Source organism: Arvicola amphibius, chromosome 4 (genome assembly GCF_903992535.2).
Source record: "Arvicola amphibius chromosome 4, mArvAmp1.2, whole genome shotgun sequence".
Classification (NCBI taxonomy): domain Eukaryota; kingdom Metazoa; phylum Chordata; class Mammalia; order Rodentia; family Cricetidae; genus Arvicola; species Arvicola amphibius.
In genome coordinates this window covers 20,157,199-20,175,249 of record NC_052050.1, presented here as the reverse complement: position 1 = coordinate 20,175,249, position 18,051 = coordinate 20,157,199, and the positions used below count along the sequence as shown (strand labels likewise).

The following is an 18,051-nucleotide window of genomic DNA, read 5'->3' as shown; positions in this document are numbered from 1 at the left end:
AGACAGGTGGGCCCTAGCGTTCACTGGGCAGCCACCCTAAGTGAAATAGTGAGCTTCTGGTTCAGAGGGAGAGAACATCTCAAGGGAGCACAGAGGAGAGAGATGGAGACACCCTTCCTGTGCTTTCCCGTGTGCATACATGGAAAAGAATAAATAAACCCTGGCCTCTCAGTTACAGCATACCTTGTATGCCTCCCTGGACGAGAGACTCACAACAACATTGCAGTGGAAAGTTTCCCAGCTGAAGCTGGAAAATAACTTGGTTATTTTCACTGCCAGATTCACCCAACAGCCTCAAGGCTCAAAACTACTTACCCAGCTCTGAGAAATTCAAGGCAGGGTTTCTCTGTAGCTTTGAAGCCTGTCCTGGAACTCTCTCTTGTAGACCAGACTGGCCTCTAACTCAGAGAGATCCGCCTTCCTCTGCCTCCTGAGTGCTGGGATTAAAGGCGTGCGCCGCCACCACCCGGTGAGCATGGTAGTTTATGCGCTCTTTTAAGTACCTTATCAGACATATCACTGAGCAGCCCCACGGCTCAGTGATGGCTTAGGAACCAGGCTGTTGCCCAAAGTTGTGCCTCCAAGCCAGGCACACTGCTACACACCTGCAGTCTCAGTACTGGGGAGACAGAGGCAGGAGGATCCCTGCAAATTTAGACCAGTCTGGGCTAGATATGGGATATCCTGTTTCAGAAAGAGAGAAAGGGGAGGGTGGGGGTAGAGGGGGAAAGGCAGACATATGCTCAGCCAAGCTCATCTCTCTCTGTCCTCACCTGTGAATTGGGGATGACAATAGGACCTATCATAGAGGGTTCTTAGGAAGAGTAAATAACTGTGTTTTTGTTTGTTTGGAGTTCGTTTGTTTGATTGTTTCAGTGGAGAGAGAAAACCCAAGACCCTGTGCATGCCGGTCACACACTAACACTAAGTAAATGTCGCTCTCTCAAGTGAGTCAAGAGTTGTTTTGCTTTGAGACAGGTTACCCAAGCTGGTCTCATACTCCTGGGTTTAGGTAATTCTGTTGCCTTGGTCTCTTGGACTCTGGGATTACAGGTGTTAGCCGCCATGCCTGGGTCACAAGGGGTTACCCATTCCAAAATAAGAAAAGAGGTCAGCCTCATGGAGTCAGAAGAAACAGCCCAGGCAGGCCCGGTGCTGCTCACCTGAAGTCCGCTGCTGAGAAGGACCTCAACTTGGAGGGCTGCCTAGGTTACAGAGTGACCTTTCTAAAAGATTGAGAGGAGAGGGGAGAGGAGGGTATGGGAGGGGAGGAAGGGAAGGGGAGAGAAAATGGGAGAGGAGGGCAGGGGAGGGGAGGAAGGGAAGGGGAGAGAAGAAGGGAGGGGGGAGCAGGGGAGAGAAGAGGGGAGGGGAGGGCAGGGGAGAGAAGAGGGGAGGGGAGAGAAGAGGGGAAGGGAGAGAAGGGGAGGGGAGAGAAGAGGGGACGGGAGAGGCAGCAGCTTCATGCTAAGTCTTCTTCCTGCTGTCACATTTGAAGAGTCATGGACAATCCACAACTTCTAGACTCCGAGCACCTTTGAGGCAAACAGTTTGCGACTCTAGAATTTAAAGGAGGAATTTAGGGTGGCCATCCTGCTGGAAGGGGAGCCAGCTGGCCTGTTTTCATTGGTCTGTTCAGCACTAATGGTCAAGATGCCAGACATCAGGGACCAGACCCTCCCCAGGACTCCTCTGTCGTAATATTTTCCACTTCCATGTTCTTTTCATTTTCTTTCTTTCCTTTTTTTTTTAATTTTCCCAAAATCCCCCGAGGGGGTGCACCGTTCCCGGAGGTACTGCAATACCAGGTCGATGCGTGGAGTGGACGGAGCAAGCTCCTATTCCAACTCCTAGTTCCAAAAATCCATTTACTATATTGTCCTCGGAGCTGGTGAGCGGTGGTGGCACATGCTGTTAACCCAGCACTCGGGAGGCAGAAGCAGGCGGATCTCTATGAGTTTGAGTCCAGCCTGGTCAGACAGAGCTGTTACACATACCTGTCTGGAAAAACAAAACATACAAGAAAAAACATGTGTTCAGATAAAGGATATAACCGATATTAAACTGATAAGAACAGATAAGAACAGGCTGAGAAATGAGTATTTCCTCAAAAAAATTTAGATTTATTTATTTTTTTTTTTTTTTTTTTTTTTTTAGATTTATTTTATTTTATATGTTTGAATATTATGTGTGAACACATGTATGGACATCATGTTTGTGCCCTGGTGTCCATGGAGATCAGAAGAGGTATTGGATTCCCTAGAACAGAAGTTGTGGATGTTTGTGAACCAAACCCCAGCCCTGCAAGGGCAGCAAGTGCTCATAACAGACGAGCTATCTCTCTGGTGATTCTTTGTTTGTTTGTTTGTTTGTTTGTTTGTTTTCTAAGACAGAGTTTCTCTGTGTAACCCTGGCTGTCCTGGAACTCACTCTGCTGACCAGGCCGACCTTGAACTCAGAAGTCTCCCTGCCTCTGCCTCCTGAGTGCTGGGATCAAAGGTGTGCAGTACAACACCTAGACCATCACTCCTGCACCACCCGCCTGACTACATCTCTGGGGATTTTTTTTTTTTTTTTTTTTTTTTTTTTTTTGGTTTTTCAGGACAGGATTTCTCTGTTTGAACCCTGTCCTGGAACTCATTCTGTAGACCAGGCTGGCCTCAGACTCACAGAGCTCCCAAGTGCTGGGAGTAAAGGCATGTGCCACCACCACCACCTGGCGACTATAGAGTTCTTTTTTTATTTCCAGATTCAATTATTTTTATATGTATTGGTGTTTGGCCTGCATGTATGTCTGTGTGAGGCTGTCGAATCCCTTGGAACTAGAGTTACAGACAGTTGTGTGCTGCCATGTGGGTTCTGGGAATTGAACCCAGGTCCTCTGGAAGGGCAGCCAGTGCTCTTAACCACTGAGCCATCTCTCCAGCCCCATAATTTGATGTGGGAAGGGCTACTTTTAATCTGAATCGTTTTGTTTCTTTGTTGTTGTTGTTTTGTTTTTTCAAGACAGGGTTTCTTTGTGTAGGCTGTCCTGGAACTAGCTCTGTAGCTGGCCAGGAACTCACAGAGATCTGTCTGCCTCTCAAGTGCTGGGTTTAAAGGTGTGGCCACCACTGCCTGGCAACTGTAGAGCTCTTAAAATTATTATGCCTCCCTAAAAAAAATATTGCTGAACATGGTGGCTCATGTCTTTAATTCCAGTACTTGGGAGACAGATACTGTGAATTTGAGCCCATCCTGGTCTAATTAACTATAGAATAGCCAGACTACATAGAGAGACCCTGTCTTTTAAAAAAGGTGTGTACGTACGTGTTCATGTGTGTGTGCGAGTGCCCTTGTGTATGTATGTACGTTGGGGGCTAAAGGTTAATGTCAGGCATCTTCCGCTATTGTTCTCCACCAACTTATTTTTTTTTATTTAATTTACGTATGAGTGCTCTTTATATACACATTACAGAAGAGGGTATCAGGTCCTATTACAGATGGCTGTGGGTCACCATGTGGTTGCTGGGGATTGAACTCAGGACCTCTGGAACACCAGCCAGTACACTTAACCACTGAGTCAGGGTCTCTCACTGAAGCTGGAGCTCACTGATGTAGCCAGGTTGACTGGCCCGCAAACTCTAGGGATCCTCCAGTCTCTGCCTCCTGAATTTTGTGTGGATGTGTGGCAAGTGCTGTACTGACCGAGCTGTCTCCTCAGACCACCCCCCTTTTCTTATTTCCATAGCCCAGGCTGGCCTCCACCTTATGGCAATCCTGCTTTATCCTGGTGTACGTAGGGGTGAGAGGCATGTGTCGATTTCTATCCTTTGTGTTTGATCAGCATCTACCCAGTATCTTCCCTCCATCTACCCCACTTAGATCTGAGGTTGGTGAGGGTCTACATGTGTTTCTTTTTCAGTTTGAGACTCAGGACCTTGCACATGCTTGGGGTGCTCTACCGCTGAGATACACCCCCAGCTCGAGGCTGGCATTTTAAGAAAAACAGGGAGCCGGGCAGTGGTGGCGCACGCCTTTAATCCCAGCACTCGGGAGGCAGAGGCAGGCGGATCTCTGAGTTCGAGGCCAGCCTGGTCTACAAGAGCTAGTTCCAGGACAGGCTCTAGAAACTACAGGGAAACCCTGTCTCGAAAAACCAAAAAAAAAAAAAAAAAAAAAAAAAAGACAGGGAATTTTACCAAAAGGCCTTCAACTGCATACAGGATCTTAGGAAAGGTTACGGCAGGCAAGAGGAGGCCGTCCTCATGAGAGCCTCTTGGGCTCTCGTTGCTCAGAGCGTGGAGCCAGGCATCCTGCCAGCTGACGACAGAGAAAGTACAACCCTTTCCTGGAAGAAGAAGGAAAGTCCTCCATCACGCTCCCCAACCGCTGAGGCTGCCCTCTGCTGAGGACAATTTTAGTCATAGTTGACTCCGGTTCAGGAAGAGAAAACACAGGCGCTTTCTCTGAGAGTTGTTGTTCATCAGGGTGTATTGAACTGTCTGTTTCTCCACAAGTGCCAGACAGGGCCCCAGAGTTTATTTAAGTTCTCATTCAGGGAAAAAAAAAAACCTCAGGCATTCTGGCATAGCCTGGCTAACTGACAGGTTTCCACCCTGGACCAAAGGTGAGGTAGGGCAGAGGGACATTTTTGGCTTGACTGTCTGCTTCCTGCTCTGGAGACTGTCTTTCATTTTTCATACTAACATATGCTCCAGGAAGACAAATCCTGCCGTTAAGGGTGCACCACGGCACCATGGCCATACTCCAGAAAGTACACTCTCTATATGCAGATATACGTAACACCTTTTAATTTTTTTTTAATGATTTCTTTTTTATTTTATGTGCATTAGTATTTTGCCTGCATGTATGTCTGTATGAGGGTCTCAGATCCCCTGGAACTATAATTACACACAGTGTGAGTGCTGGAACTTGAACTCGGGTCCTCTGGAAGAACAGCCAGTGGTTTTTTTTTAAGATTTATTTATTTATTTATTATGTATACAACATTCCTTCCATGTATGCTTGCATGCCAGAAGAGGGCACCAGATTTCATTACAGATGGCTGTGAGCCACCATGTGGTTGCTGGGAATTGAACTCAGGACCTCTGGAAGAGCAGTCAATGCTTTTAAGTACTGAACCATCTCTCCAGCCCCCTTTTAAATTTTTAAAATTGTGTTTGTCTGGGTGTTTTGTCTGGATGTATGTCTGTACGTAACTTACTGCCTGGTGACCGAAGAGGCCAAAAGAAAGAGTTAGGGCCCCTGGGACTATGGTTACAAAAGGTAACATGAGCCACCACGTGGGTGCCGAGAATTCAACTGTGGTCCTCTAGAAGAGCAGCTGGTGCTCTTAACTGCTGAGCCACCTCTCCAGCCCATAATAAAATTCTTTTTAAGTATATTTGTATGTGTATGCTACGTGTTTGCAGCTGTCTGAAGAGGTCAGAAAAGGGCATAGGATCCCCTGGCGCTGAAGATACAGGCAGTTGTGAGCTGCCCAGTATGGATGCTAAGAACCAAACTCCAGATCTCCAGAAAAGCAGCAAGCACTCTTACTGCTGAGTCATCTCCCTGGTCCCTCTAAAATTCTTCAACAAATAAACCTATTCTGCTGGGCTTTCTGGTGAATGTCATCAGACAATCCACCCCTTCCCTGAGCACACACAGTTCTTGATCCCAGACATTGGGTTAAGAACTCTCTGACAGCCCTTTGGATGTCAGTGTGGCGATTTCTCAGAAAATTAGAAAACAACCTTCCTCAAGACCCAGTAATACCACTTTAGGGTATATATCCAGAGGATGCTCAATCATACCATAAGGACATGTGCTCAACTATGTTCATAGCAGCATTGTTTGTCATAGCCAGAACCTGGAAACAACCTAAATGCCCCTCGATCGAAGAATGGATAAGGAAAATGTATATTTACACAATGGAGAAAACCAGCCCACAAATCACAATCCCAGAGAACCTAGACATCGAGGACCCTAAGAGAGACATACATAGATCTAATCTACATATGAAATAGAAAAAGATAAGAACTCGCTATTAAATTGGGAGCATGGGGACCTTGCGGGAGGGTTGAAGGGGAGGGGAGAGGCAGGGAGGGGAGCAGAGAAAAATGTAGAGCTCAATAAAAATCAATAAAAATAAAAATAAAAGAACTCTCTGACAGGCTTAAGTGATATCACCAGTTCAACCTGCTTATTTATCCTGCCTTACACAACTAATTACTCTTCTCATGTAATCTGCCCCGGTGTTTACACCTCTTCCTTATTATTTCACAAAGTTCTTTCCCTCTTAGGACACTGTGTTCATGTCCCCAAGTTCAGATCAAGAAACTGAAGGACAGGGAGTGCCACAGCAGTAAGCCAGAATTGCTCCCCAAGGAGGGTTTCTGTCTTGCTTGGAAGTGAGCCCAAGTTTGAATAAAGCATCTGACCACTCATGCTCCAAGTGAACAGGGTCCAGCCACGTGGTGCTGAGCAAGGACAGCTGCCTAGTCCACCACTGTCTTACATCCTTTCTGGTCTCAGTGCTGTACCCCTCGAAACTCATGTCCTAGCTCCTCAGTGATGGTATGGGGGCTACAGCCTTTAGGAGATGATTATATGATGGGGGCAGAGCCCTCATGTGACTGGTGCCCTTGTAAGAGGTCTATAGGGCTGGAGAGCTGGCTCAGTAGGTGAAAAAATGCTTGCCTAAAAATGTAAGCCTAACCGGATTTCAGATCTGATCGTCTGATCCTCGAAACCCACATACAAAGCCAGGTGTGGGGTTGGCAATATGGCTCAGCAGGTAAACGTATGGGTCAACCTGAGTTCAAGCCCCAGAACACACACCGTAGAGAGAACTGATTCACCCAAGTTGATCTCTACCCTCCACACACGTGGTACGCACACGCAGAAAAAATATACATGTTTTCAAAATTGCAAAGAGGGTTGAGTGGTGATGGCACATGCCTTTAATCCCAGCACTTGGGAGGCAGAAGCAGGCGGTTAACTGTAAATTATAGGCCAGCCTGTTCAACAGAGCAAGTTCCAGGACAGCCAAGGCTATTATACAGGGAAACCTTGTCTTGAAAAAATAAAGAAAAATAAAATAGAGAGGCAGGACACAGTAGCAGCATGTATCTGTGATCTCAACAATCCCAGGTGAGATGGGGGACAGAAAGAGGAATCACCCGGGAGCTATGAGGCCAGAGAGATGGGGTTAACAGTAAAATGGGAGAAACATGAGACTCCTGAAAGTTTCCGGATGTGTATACACACACACAGAACACACATACGTATAGCTGCACTCACACAAACACAAAGTCTGAAGGGTTGGGGAAATAGTTCCGCTGACAAGGCAGTTGTCCTGCAAGCTTGAGGACTTGATCCCTAGGACCTGTACTTAAAAAGTTAGATTGGGCTGGACAGTGGTGGCACACGCCTTTAATCCCAGCACTTGGGAGGCAGAGGCAGGTAGATCTCTGTGAGTTCAAGGCCAGGCTGGTCTAAAAGAGCTAGTTCCAGACAGGCTCCAAAGCTACACAGAAACTCTGCATCGAAAAAAACTGTAGGCACCTCTGTGCCTTTGATGCCAGCCTGGTCTATACAGTGAGTTCCAGGACAGCCAAGACTACACAGAAACTCTGTCTCAAAAACAAACAAACAAACAAACAAATAAATACATAGTTAGGTAAGCATAATGGTGTGTGTTTGTAATCCCAGTGCTGGGGAGGCAAAGACAAACTCCTTGGAACTCACTGACAGCATAGCCTACTTGTTGAGTTCCAGGTCAGTAGAGATGCTCTTGCATCAGTCGAGATGCTCTTGCAATTAATTAAAAGAGCCTTGAGGTTAATTCCTGTTGTCTCCATATATAAGTGTGAGCGCACACACACACACACAAAAAAACCAGGCCTGAAACCTCGAAGTCTATGTCCATAACCTCAGCATTTAGGATTGTGAGAAGCCAGCCTGGGTGACGATGAAAGACTATCTCAAAAAACAAAGACAAAATAAAGCAAGGAGATTTGAATAAGGCAAGGCCTGGGTCAAGTCTTTTTCTTTTTCTTATAGACTAATTTATTATGTGTACAGTATTCTGCCTGCAAGTCAGAAGAGGGCATCAGATCTCATTATAGATGGTTGTGAGCCACCAAGTGATTGCTGGGTACTGAACTTAGAATCTCTGGAAGAACAGCCAGTGCTTTTAAGCTCTGAGCTATCGCTCCAGCCTGAGTCAAATCTTGTAGTATCAAGCTTTGTTGCCATAAACAACTATACCAGCAAGAAGCTTTCAGCAGAGCCTAGATCATTAATTTCCACTCATGGGGTTATACCTAAGAGAAGCCAAGTTAGAAACTGCTCACAGAGGTGTTAATGCATTAGCACTCTCGAATGCACCATGCATAAACGACAGTACACAATCACTTTAGGTGACACTCTTTTACTGTCCAAAAGACTGCTGTGGTCACGGGGACGGGCATCCTGGCCCCTCACTCCTCAGCACTCTGTGAGCCGACATAGTCCTGCAGAAGTGCCTGCACCTCTGCCCGTCGGCTCATCTTGGTGGCCTTGCCCTGGAAGCGGCCCTTCTTCCCTGCTCCTTTGCCTTCTAAGACTTCAGCCACCCTAGAGAACAGAGAAAGTTAAGGAGATGGTTGGTGAAAAGTCAAAAATCAAGGGCAGTCCTCGGGGCCTAGAGGAAGGAGACAGGGCGAGTTCTAGGAATCAGAGAAGGCTGACACAGGAGGCTGATACAAGTGTGAGGCCAGCTTCGGAGACTATCCAAAAATCAAAATTCTCCAGGAGTGTCACATTAACACCTATTTCTAGGGATCAAATTTTCTTTAAAACAAACAAAAAATCCCTGTGGTTGATTCTCATTCTGTCACTTTAACTACGAGACCTCAAATGCAGGATGTACGGTCCCTAATCCATCAAATGAGGAGTGCTGGCGTCAGCCCACATCTGCTCGGCAGGCCTCACATCCTATGTGAACCAAGGCCATCACGGATGTGATGCCCTGCTACCTAGCACATGGCCGCATCAATATGTCAGAAGGACACAACTTCCCCACCCACTGTGCAGGAGCCCGTACCACATTACCTGGGCCCCAGGGTCTCCACGGCCTCCGCTGGCCCTGCCAATAAGAAGAGCCCGGCACCTTTCTCATCCCCCACAGTTAAGAACAGGAGGGTCTCCTAGGAGGTAAGACAAGGAGCACACACGGCGTCAACTCGCTAGGGCCATACTCTCCTGAGTCCAGAATAGGCAGCTCCCTCTAAATCAGAGACGTCACTGATACCAATGACGTAGCCTTCATTCACTCTGGCCCAGCAAGCTTTATGAGAACAGTTGGGAGGTTAAACACAAAGAGGAGGCAGCAGGCTGCTGACTGCCATGGTCTCACGACCACCACCCTTCTCCATCTCTGCTCTACCAGACACCCTATCTGCCAGCCACTATGCTTCTTGGCTACCTGAATACCTCTAAGCAGGCTTTGGGGCCTGGCCCTGGAGCCTCTCGTTCCCTTTAGGTAATGGGTTCTGCCTCCAGCATTTATCACTTCAAACTATAAATGCTGACAGACACATGTCTCTCAGGCTAGAACATGGCTCTTTGAGAATCAATGCTGTGTAGAAAGCAGAATTACTTGAGCCCCAGGGAGACATTCCATAAAGGGTTTTAAAGGGCAAAAGAAACCTGGCAATCACCTGTGCTCGACTATGGGGATGAAGAAAGGCGAGTGAGGCCTGAGGCCGAGGCCTCCGAGGGGTCTCTCAGCACACAAATCTAAATGCTTCCGAGCTTCCCTAACAACAGAGCTGGGATTGTGGCTAGTGCTAGGAAAAAACAATCGGGGTGAAATTTTTTTCAGCTCTTCATGTGTTAACCTGAAGGGACTCAGGCTAAGCTAATTCCCTCAGTTCTACCTCCCAGAGCCTCTGCAGAGTAGAGGAGGACTCTCTCATTCCTCTTACCTCTGACCCAATCTCATTGGCGATGATATTCATGAACTCAGAATCACCCTCTTTCCTACAACAAAGGACACAGATATGAGACCCAGGATGAGGCAGCTCTGTGTCACCGCCTCAAGAGAAGGAGCCAGGCTAACAACAGACAGATCTCATTGCTTCCCATTTGAACACACAAAGTTCCAGACTCCTCAGCATAGAGAAAATGCCCTCAGCTTCAGCAGTTTATACACAAAGGATCTCCAAGATGCTGGGAGATCTGTTAAATGGTGAAAGAAACCAGGAAAGGGGCTAACGAAGCCGACAAAGTCAGATGCAGCAAGTCCAGTCACACAGCTCCTGTGGTCTATTCAGCCTAGTGCGCTGCTTAGCAACCCACGTCCCACTGTGCACTGCCCCTCTCATCCCTCTGCCTGTCTCCAGCCCCTCCCCTCTCACCTGTGTAGTGTAACCACACTTCCCCAGTCTGGGCTGCTCCTGAGGCTGTGGGCAGTGTGCACAGCCAGGTCTCTGAGGAGACTCAGGTTGTTCTGAAATGGATGTGAAAACTCAGACAGGTGCGAGAGACAACAGGGAGCACCATTCTCTCTCCTCCTGTGCAGCCCTCGAACCCCCGATAATCCACACACTGGGCAGAGTCTCCCTGGCAGAGCCCAGGCCCTCTCCACTCCCCATAGTCACCTTCTGCAGGAGCTTGGTGGCATTCTGGAGCTTCTTCACTGCTTCCACGTGATCCTCAGCTCCACACCTATAAGACAACGGTTAATGGAGACTGGCCAACTGTCCAGGTGCTTCCAGAGTTGGGGGGGTGGTGCAAACCAACAACCTCTCCTTGCTGGGGTGCCTTCCTCAAGATGGGAACATTCAAAGGGTCCCTTAGGCAACTGAGAGAGAGGATAGCAAGGAATAAACCATTGTGTGTGGGTCTGAGCTGCTGTCCAAAGCACCTCACCCTCCAAAGTAGTAGATTATCCCATCTACCCGGCAGGTGGGAATGCTAAGCTCCAGGGCTACAGGCCTGGGGAGCAGGGGCTGGGGGTGGGGCCTACTTCAGCAGTGTGGTCAGTGCTTTCTCTCTCCCATGACTTCGCTCCATCCACTTCAGTACCCGGTGCCCAGCCAGAAATATCAGGTTGCTTTTGTTCTTTTTCCCTTTCTCAGTGCCCAGAATCTTAATGACCTGCACAAAGGGAATAAAACACACACACACAATCCACAGTGGCTCTTAGGACTCCACCACAGTGGATCAGACTCACCTGCCACTCCCAGCCTGCTCCCCAACATCCCACCTCACACTCCACAGCCCTTCCACACTTACCTGCAGGTCACTGAGATTGCTCACGTGGGTCCCACAGCACATGTTGGAATCAACACCCTCGATAGTAACAACACGAATGGGCCCAGCATGGTCATCTGGGAGACCCCGGCCCCTCACCTAGAACAGGGGGAGGGAACAAGGCTGTCTGAAATTTGATGAGGAGCCCTTGAAGAGCCACTCTGTGGACACTGGTGCCTGCCTCCCGTCTCACCTGCTCCACCTCAGGGTCATCCAGGCTCAGCTCTCGCACACTCACAGGGAGCCGATCTCTGATTTTCTGGTTGACACTTTGTTCTATGGCAGCTACCTGCTCTGCAGTCACAGAAGGGCTGTCCAACTCAATCACACTCCGGAGTCTCCCTAATTCCCTGCCAGGAAAAGCAGCAGGGACACAGCAAGCTGAAAGTACCTGAGGAATGTTCACGCTGAGCCTGTAATCCTAGGGCTTAGGATACAGAGGGAGGAGGAGGGGACTTTAAGGTCGCCTTCCAATACCTAGCGAGTCCATGTTCCTAGAACAGCAGGGGTACCTATCATCTCATACTCAGGAAACTAACTGCTGTGAACTCCAGGCCAACCTCAAACTACAAAGCCAGCCTGGGCAATACAGAAAGACTCTATCTTAAAAAGGAAAAAAAAATCCATAAATAATTGTACTGAATCCACACACACACAAAAATCTCATAGGTAGGGAGTGCCATTCCCATTTTCCAAATGCAGCACCATAAGGAACATGACCAAAGTCACGCAGAGGCAGGACCATACTTAGCTCTGGGCTCTAAACTCTATGTTCTTTCCCAAGCAGGCAGATGTTCCTGCGCTTATCTCAAGTTTCTCCTAAGAAACACAAGGTCTCCCATGACCCAGTTGGTCTTCAAGAAGAAAAAACTCTGAATACTGCCCTTTTATTTTCCTATCCTAAGCCATCGCTGGGAGCAGAGGTGGGAGTCAGGGACCTATCCCACCCTAAGCGTGCCTTCGACTCACCATGACGTCGTCTTCAGCCCAAAGAGATGGTCAGCTACTGCTGTGATGAGATGCTGCCCTGAGCAGGAGCAAGAGACAGGAGCAAGTTGAGAAGCCCAGCCACACAGCCCCATGACAATATCATCTCAGAAATTCTCACCGAAGGACTGCCAAGCATTTTAGATACATGACTGAAAATCACAAGGGCGGGTCTAGCTCAGTAGCAGAGTGCTTGCCTAGCAAGTGAAAGACCGTAAGTCAATTTCTAGCAACTGAAAGGGGCGGGGGGATATCATCATGAGAATTCTCCCAGCAGCTTTACAGGGCTATTTCATAGTAATTTGCCAAGGCAAAGTAGCTCCTCAGAGGCGGGAATCTGAGCTGAAGTGCTGGGGTGTCACTGATTCACTTGACAGATGTTTACTGAGCATCCGCCACATGCAGAATGCAGGCCTTGATGTCAGAGATGCAGCTGCACTCCTGACTGATGAGAGGGGAGACGACAAGAAAAGGAAAAGGGGGCTGGAGAGATGGCTCAGTGGTTAAAGCATTGGCAGTTCTTCCAGAGGTCCTGAGTTCAATTCCCAGCAACCACATGGTGGCTCACAGCCATCTGTAATGAGATCTGGTGCCCTCTTCTGGCATGCAGGGGCACATGCAGGCAGAACATTGTATCCATAATAAATAAATAAGTCTTGAAAAAAAATAAAAGAAAAGAAAGAGAGAGAGAGAGAGAGAGAGAGAGAGAGAGAGAGAGAGAGAGAGAGAGAGAAAGAATTAACTAGGACACATAAAGAACAAATAGTCAAAGCCCTGGAGGAAAGAGGCCTGATCTGTACAGTAACCAATGGGGTGCGGGCAGCAAGCTGTAGAGAGGAGGCCCTGTGAGGCCGGAGCACGCACAAGAGCAGTCCTGCTAGGGTTGTAGACCTCGGTGAGGAGACTGGCCTTCCACACAGAACCACAAGGGACTGAGATGATCTGATTTTCTTCTTTTAAAGGATTGTTTTGAGGCTCAGGACATAGCCCTGTGACAGAGGGTGTGGCTAACACATGCAGGGCCCTGGGTTCAATCTCCAGTACAGCAAGAAAATAAAAGATTTCTCTATGGCATGAGGCCCTGGATTTAACCCTTAATGGGAGGAGAGGAGAGGAAGGCCGTTTGGGCTGATGCACGGAAACAGAGGGGCGAGGAGCAAGACTGGAGGTGAGGAAATCAGCCAGAGTCCACAGGGAGGAAGGCGAGGGCTGGGACTAGGACAACTGGGTAGACGGAAGGAGAAAGATCCCTGAGGATAATCAAAACACCTGACTTGGCTCAGTGTCTCCAAAAGGGGCATCGATTTGAATGATTGAGGAAATGCTAATGTCCAACACTATATTCATGTAAGCCCAAGGAGAAGATGACGGCCTTTCCATTTTATTTTGGGACATTATGAATCTGAGAACCTACAAGACATCCAGATAGAGACATCAAGTGAGAACATTCCAACCAGCAGGAACTGAGTGGCCATGGTGGCTCATGCCTGTAATCCAGTATTCAGGAGGCTGTCAGCCTGATCTACATATTGAATTTCAGGCTAACCAAGGACACATAGGAAAACTGTCCCCCCCAAAACAAGAAAGGGCTGGCAAGATGGCTCAATGAGTAAGGTGTTGCTGGACAACCTGAGATCAACCAACCCCCAGGACCCATTCGGTTGAAGGAAAAAAAAAACTGCTACAGGCATATCCCCTCCCTGATAAATAAAACCTATTTTTATTTTTTTTTTATTTTTTTTTTTATTTTATTTTTTTTTTTTTTTTTTGGTTTTCGAGACAGGGTTTCTCTGCAGCTTTTTAGAGCCTGTCCTGGAACTAGGTCTTGTAGACCAGGCTGGCCTCGAACTCACAGAGGTCCGCCTGCCTCTGCCTCCCGAGTGCTGGGATTAAAGGCGTGCGCCACCACCGCCCGGCTAAATCCTATTTTTAAAATGGAGGAGAAAAAGCGAATAGCTCTTCCAGGACTTTAATGTTCATGGTGTTTCACACTTATCGTTTGCTGCCTGAACCAAAGCTGATGCTAGGTATATCCATCCTTCTAGAAGACCAGCTTAGCTCCAGGAGAACGGAAACCCCACCTCCGTCATCACAACACTGCGGTTCCTCGGGTTCCTCCCTGTGCGTCCGCGGCCCGTGGCCCTTACCTGAATGCTGCTGCATGTGATCAAACCTCCGCTCCCAGTCCACCCGGACCTGGACCTGGCTCCCAGGGGACAGAGCTGTCTGTGTGAAATGATCAGCCTGGGCCCCACGGCGGGTCACTCTCAGCACAGAGATGTCATTGATGGTACCACGGTCATCAGGCTGGGGGGAGAAAGTCATCAACACTAGGGCACGTCTCACCCTACCAAGATGCAAAGACACTCTCAGGGGAAGCACTCAGAGAGGTGGGCACTGAGTGTTCCAGGGGACGAGGAGACAATGTCAAGTGAGGTGGGGGCCCACATTGTTCTATGACAGGATTTCCTGTCCTCTTTCTGAACACCTACACATGCTGTTCTTTAGGGCAGAACAGCAGAATTAAAACAGAAAGAAGTACAGTGTTAAAGACGCTAGTAAAACCCAAAATTCTTTAGCCCTCATTGTTGTCACCTTAGATTATCTATTTAGAGACTATTATTGATAGTTCTAAAGTGAGTGCTCCTGACTTTAATCACTCCGTCCTCAGCACTGACGCCACAGTTAGATCCAACGATAATCGTCATTTAGGAAACTATCAAGTGCCAGCTGTTCACAAGGGACTGTGCCACCAAACAGCACGATGGAAAGACACATAGATCACAGCACAGGAACGAAATCTAAAGAGACCTATTAGTCTTGGGGAATCTGGGAAGCCTGAAGGACGTGATGTGTAATATGAAAGTTTCAGGGCAGATAAGATGGCTCAGAGGTTAAGGACATTTGCTACCAAGTCTAAAAACCTGAGTTCGGTCCCTGGGACCTAGGTAGGAGAAAACCTACCCCCTCAAGTTCTCGTTCTCTCTCTCTCTCTCTCTCTCTCTCTCTCTCTCTCTCACACACACACACACACACACACACACACAAACACACAAATAAATAAAAATAATTAAGTGTAGGGTTTTTTTTGGGGGGGGGGGTTGGTCCAACAGCTTCAGTTTGGACTTCTTATTCTTGGATCATTTAATCTTATAACAAAAACTGTTAGTGATACGAGAACAAAGTGACCTTTTTCTAACTGTGAAGTAGAATAAGAAAACACAATCTGAAGTGACTTTTGCAATGGGCCTGACTGAGTAAGTGTAGTTTTAAAGATAAGAAGAGACATTCTATAGACACTTGAGGTCAAGGGTTTGTCTTTAGCAGTTCAGGACGTCTCCATGTGGGAAAATAAGGAACTGATTTAAAAAAAAAAAAAAAAAAAAAAAAAAAAAAAAAAAACCGGGGAGACCACTCTCGTTGCCTGTGAGATGCAGGACACGTGGCTCCTTCTCCAGCACCGTGTCTGCTGCTATGTCCCACCATGATGATAATGGGCCAAACCTCTGAAAATGTAAGCCACCTCAACTAAATGTTTTCCCTTTAAAAAAAAAAAAATACTGGGGCTTCCCACACACACACAAGTCTACTGAATCCTCTTGAGCCACGTCTCCGCTTCAGATCCTCCATGGCTCACTGGTCTCTTGAATGGAGTCTATAAACCTGTACACCCCCACCCCCAGGGCCCTCTGAACTAGCCCCACTCAGCTTCCCAAAGCTGTCTGTAGCTCCTTCTCCACATGCACCACGGCATTCTTTTACCTAGCTAGATGTAGCTCGTCTGTCAGGCTTCACTACCCTGCTTATGCTGTCCATCTGGCTAGTGAAACCTCTCTTCTCAGACACCGCGGCCAGGCTCTCCATCAGAGCACTGAGAAGTCGGCTCTGAAGGCCACCCACCTCTTCTGAACTCCCGGCGGCCTCTTTCGCAGTCCCTGTGAAACACTTCACGTTCATTCCCACCTCACAGGGCCTTTGCACAGTTATTCCGTCTGCCTGAAATCTTTCTCTTGCTTGTACCGAGAAGTCTAGAGTGCTCTCCACAGAGGAGAGCATCCCACCACTTTCCCTTGACCCAGCTTTATTTCTAGTGTTATTATTATGACTTACACCTGCCTACAGGGTTGTCTGCAATAAGCACTCCATGTATGTAGAGGCACTGTCTTGTTCACCCGTTATCTTCAGCGCCTGGAAGATGACACACTGCGTGTGTCATAACTACATTGCTGAATGAACTAACAGTTTGGTTTACTGAGGCTAAGGAAGGGCGAGTGTATTTTCTGCAGGAGCGAACAGGAATGTGGGGGTCCCCGGGAGCGGGTCGGGCTGAGGCTGCTCCTGGTACCTGGCCCCCGCCCTCGGGGAAAAGCAGCGTGTCTTCCAGAACCACTTGGAAACCGCTCAGCACTTCTTTCTTGCCGCCGCTCGCGTCAGTCTGCAGCTCAGCGGGGCTGCAGGAGACCACGGTGGTGGTGAACTGGGAATAGAGAGGGAGGCGAGGGTGAGCCCGCGGACGCCGAGATTGCAGTCGGCCCTCCCCCTCCCTCCCGGTGGCACCCTCAGTCTCAGGACCCTCGCCCACCAGGCCGCACCTCCCGCGCGTAGCTGTCGCGCTGACACAGGAACGCCATCGAGGACTCCTAGGCCCTGGAGACCAGCGCGCGCCGGAAGAGCCGGGCGGAGGACGGAGAGCGACCCGGGACAAATTTTCTTAAGCGTTTCTGCGCAAACGTGAAAGCGTTAAGGAGGGGGTGTGGTTTGATTCAATTTACTGAAACTGCTAACTACAGGTGTTCTGTCTTGTTTTGTCAACGTTTTAAGACTGAAAGACCACAAAACAAAATTCACAACTTGATCTGAGACGTTCTTCAGACAGTCTTGGGGCTGTGTAATTTGAACTGGGGGGCTCCGCTGCATGAAGGTGGAAGGAAATAAGAGGGGCTGGACAGAAATAGACAAGGCATGTATGTTAATATTTTATTTAAAACGAACATCCATAATATTTCAGCTTGTAACTTTTTTAAGTATAGGGAAAATTTTAACCCACAAACCTCAGAAACCTGTGATTTATGATAATTTGGATTTTTAAAAATATTTTATTTATGTGTATGTGTACTAAGTTACAGGTGGTTGTGAACCACCTCACAACCCTGGTATGGGTGCTTAGAACCAAACTCTTGTTCTCTGAAACATACACTAGACATTCTTTATCACAGAGCTGAACAGGAAGCTAAGGGTCAAGGGCTGACTGGGACGTCTATCTGGGTGAGATGAAATCCACTGACTTGGATACAAGCCTGTCCAGTAACAACTTCCCGCTGCAAAAGGGGCCAGAATCTCTGATGAGGCTTCCCAGAAGGAGGGGAAAGTGCCAGAAGGAAAGAGACAGCAACACTCCTAGAATTTACTGTAATCTCTTTCTTCTTTGGCCTTTGCTTTACCACATAGAAACATGTATCCAAATAATCCCCAGCATCCCAAGCACAGATGCTAAGTCAAATCAGTGGGAGTCAGAAACCCCAACAGCCGGCACCCCACCCTCCCCCTTAGCTAATGCAGGACCACACTGGAGCAACCAGGAGGAAGACCTGTGACATAAAGAGGGACCCTTAAGAAAGAGCTTCTGCCAGGCGGTGGTGGCACATGCCTTTAATCCTAGCACTCGGAAGGCAGAGGCAGGCGGATCTCTGTGGTCTCTGCTGAGACCAGCCTGTTCTACAAGAGCTAGTTCCAGGATAGGCTTCAAAGCTACAGAGAAACCCTGTCTCGATTGAAAAA

General features: G+C 48.1%; 1 protein-coding gene and 1 pseudogene across 1 annotated transcript; both read right to left on the bottom strand.

Annotated features, from left to right (window-relative positions):
• Positions 1-1,771: 1,771 nt before the first annotated feature.
• LOC119813909 lies at positions 1,772-1,900 on the bottom strand (annotated as a pseudogene).
• A 6,503-nt stretch (positions 1,901-8,403) lies between these two features.
• On the bottom strand, positions 8,404-16,985 carry LOC119812031 (alanyl-tRNA editing protein Aarsd1). Its single transcript, XM_038326339.1, has 12 exons — positions 16,866-16,985; positions 16,619-16,750; positions 14,421-14,580; positions 12,256-12,313; positions 11,480-11,636; positions 11,269-11,385; positions 11,000-11,130; positions 10,632-10,698; positions 10,389-10,480; positions 9,957-10,011; positions 9,082-9,176; positions 8,404-8,604 (listed from the first exon to the last, which is right to left on the bottom strand). The coding sequence occupies exons 1-12, from the start codon at positions 16,902-16,904 to the stop codon at positions 8,469-8,471; spliced, it is 1,239 nt and encodes a 412-aa protein (XP_038182267.1). The 5' UTR covers positions 16,905-16,985; the 3' UTR covers positions 8,404-8,468.
• Between the last annotated feature and the right edge of the window lie 1,066 nt (positions 16,986-18,051).

Coding starts and splice junctions, on each gene's coding strand:
- LOC119812031 (XM_038326339.1), bottom strand. CDS start 16,904: ATGGCGTTCCTGTGTCAGCGCGACAGCTACGCGCGGGAG. Junction 12,314..14,420: donor TCACATGCAGCAGCATTCAG/GTAAGGGCCACG, acceptor GCTCCTGCTCAG/GGCAGCATCTCATCACAGCA. Junction 11,637..12,255: donor GGGCTGAAGACGACGTCATG/GTGAGTCGAAGG, acceptor TTTTCCTGGCAG/GGAATTAGGGAGACTCCGGA.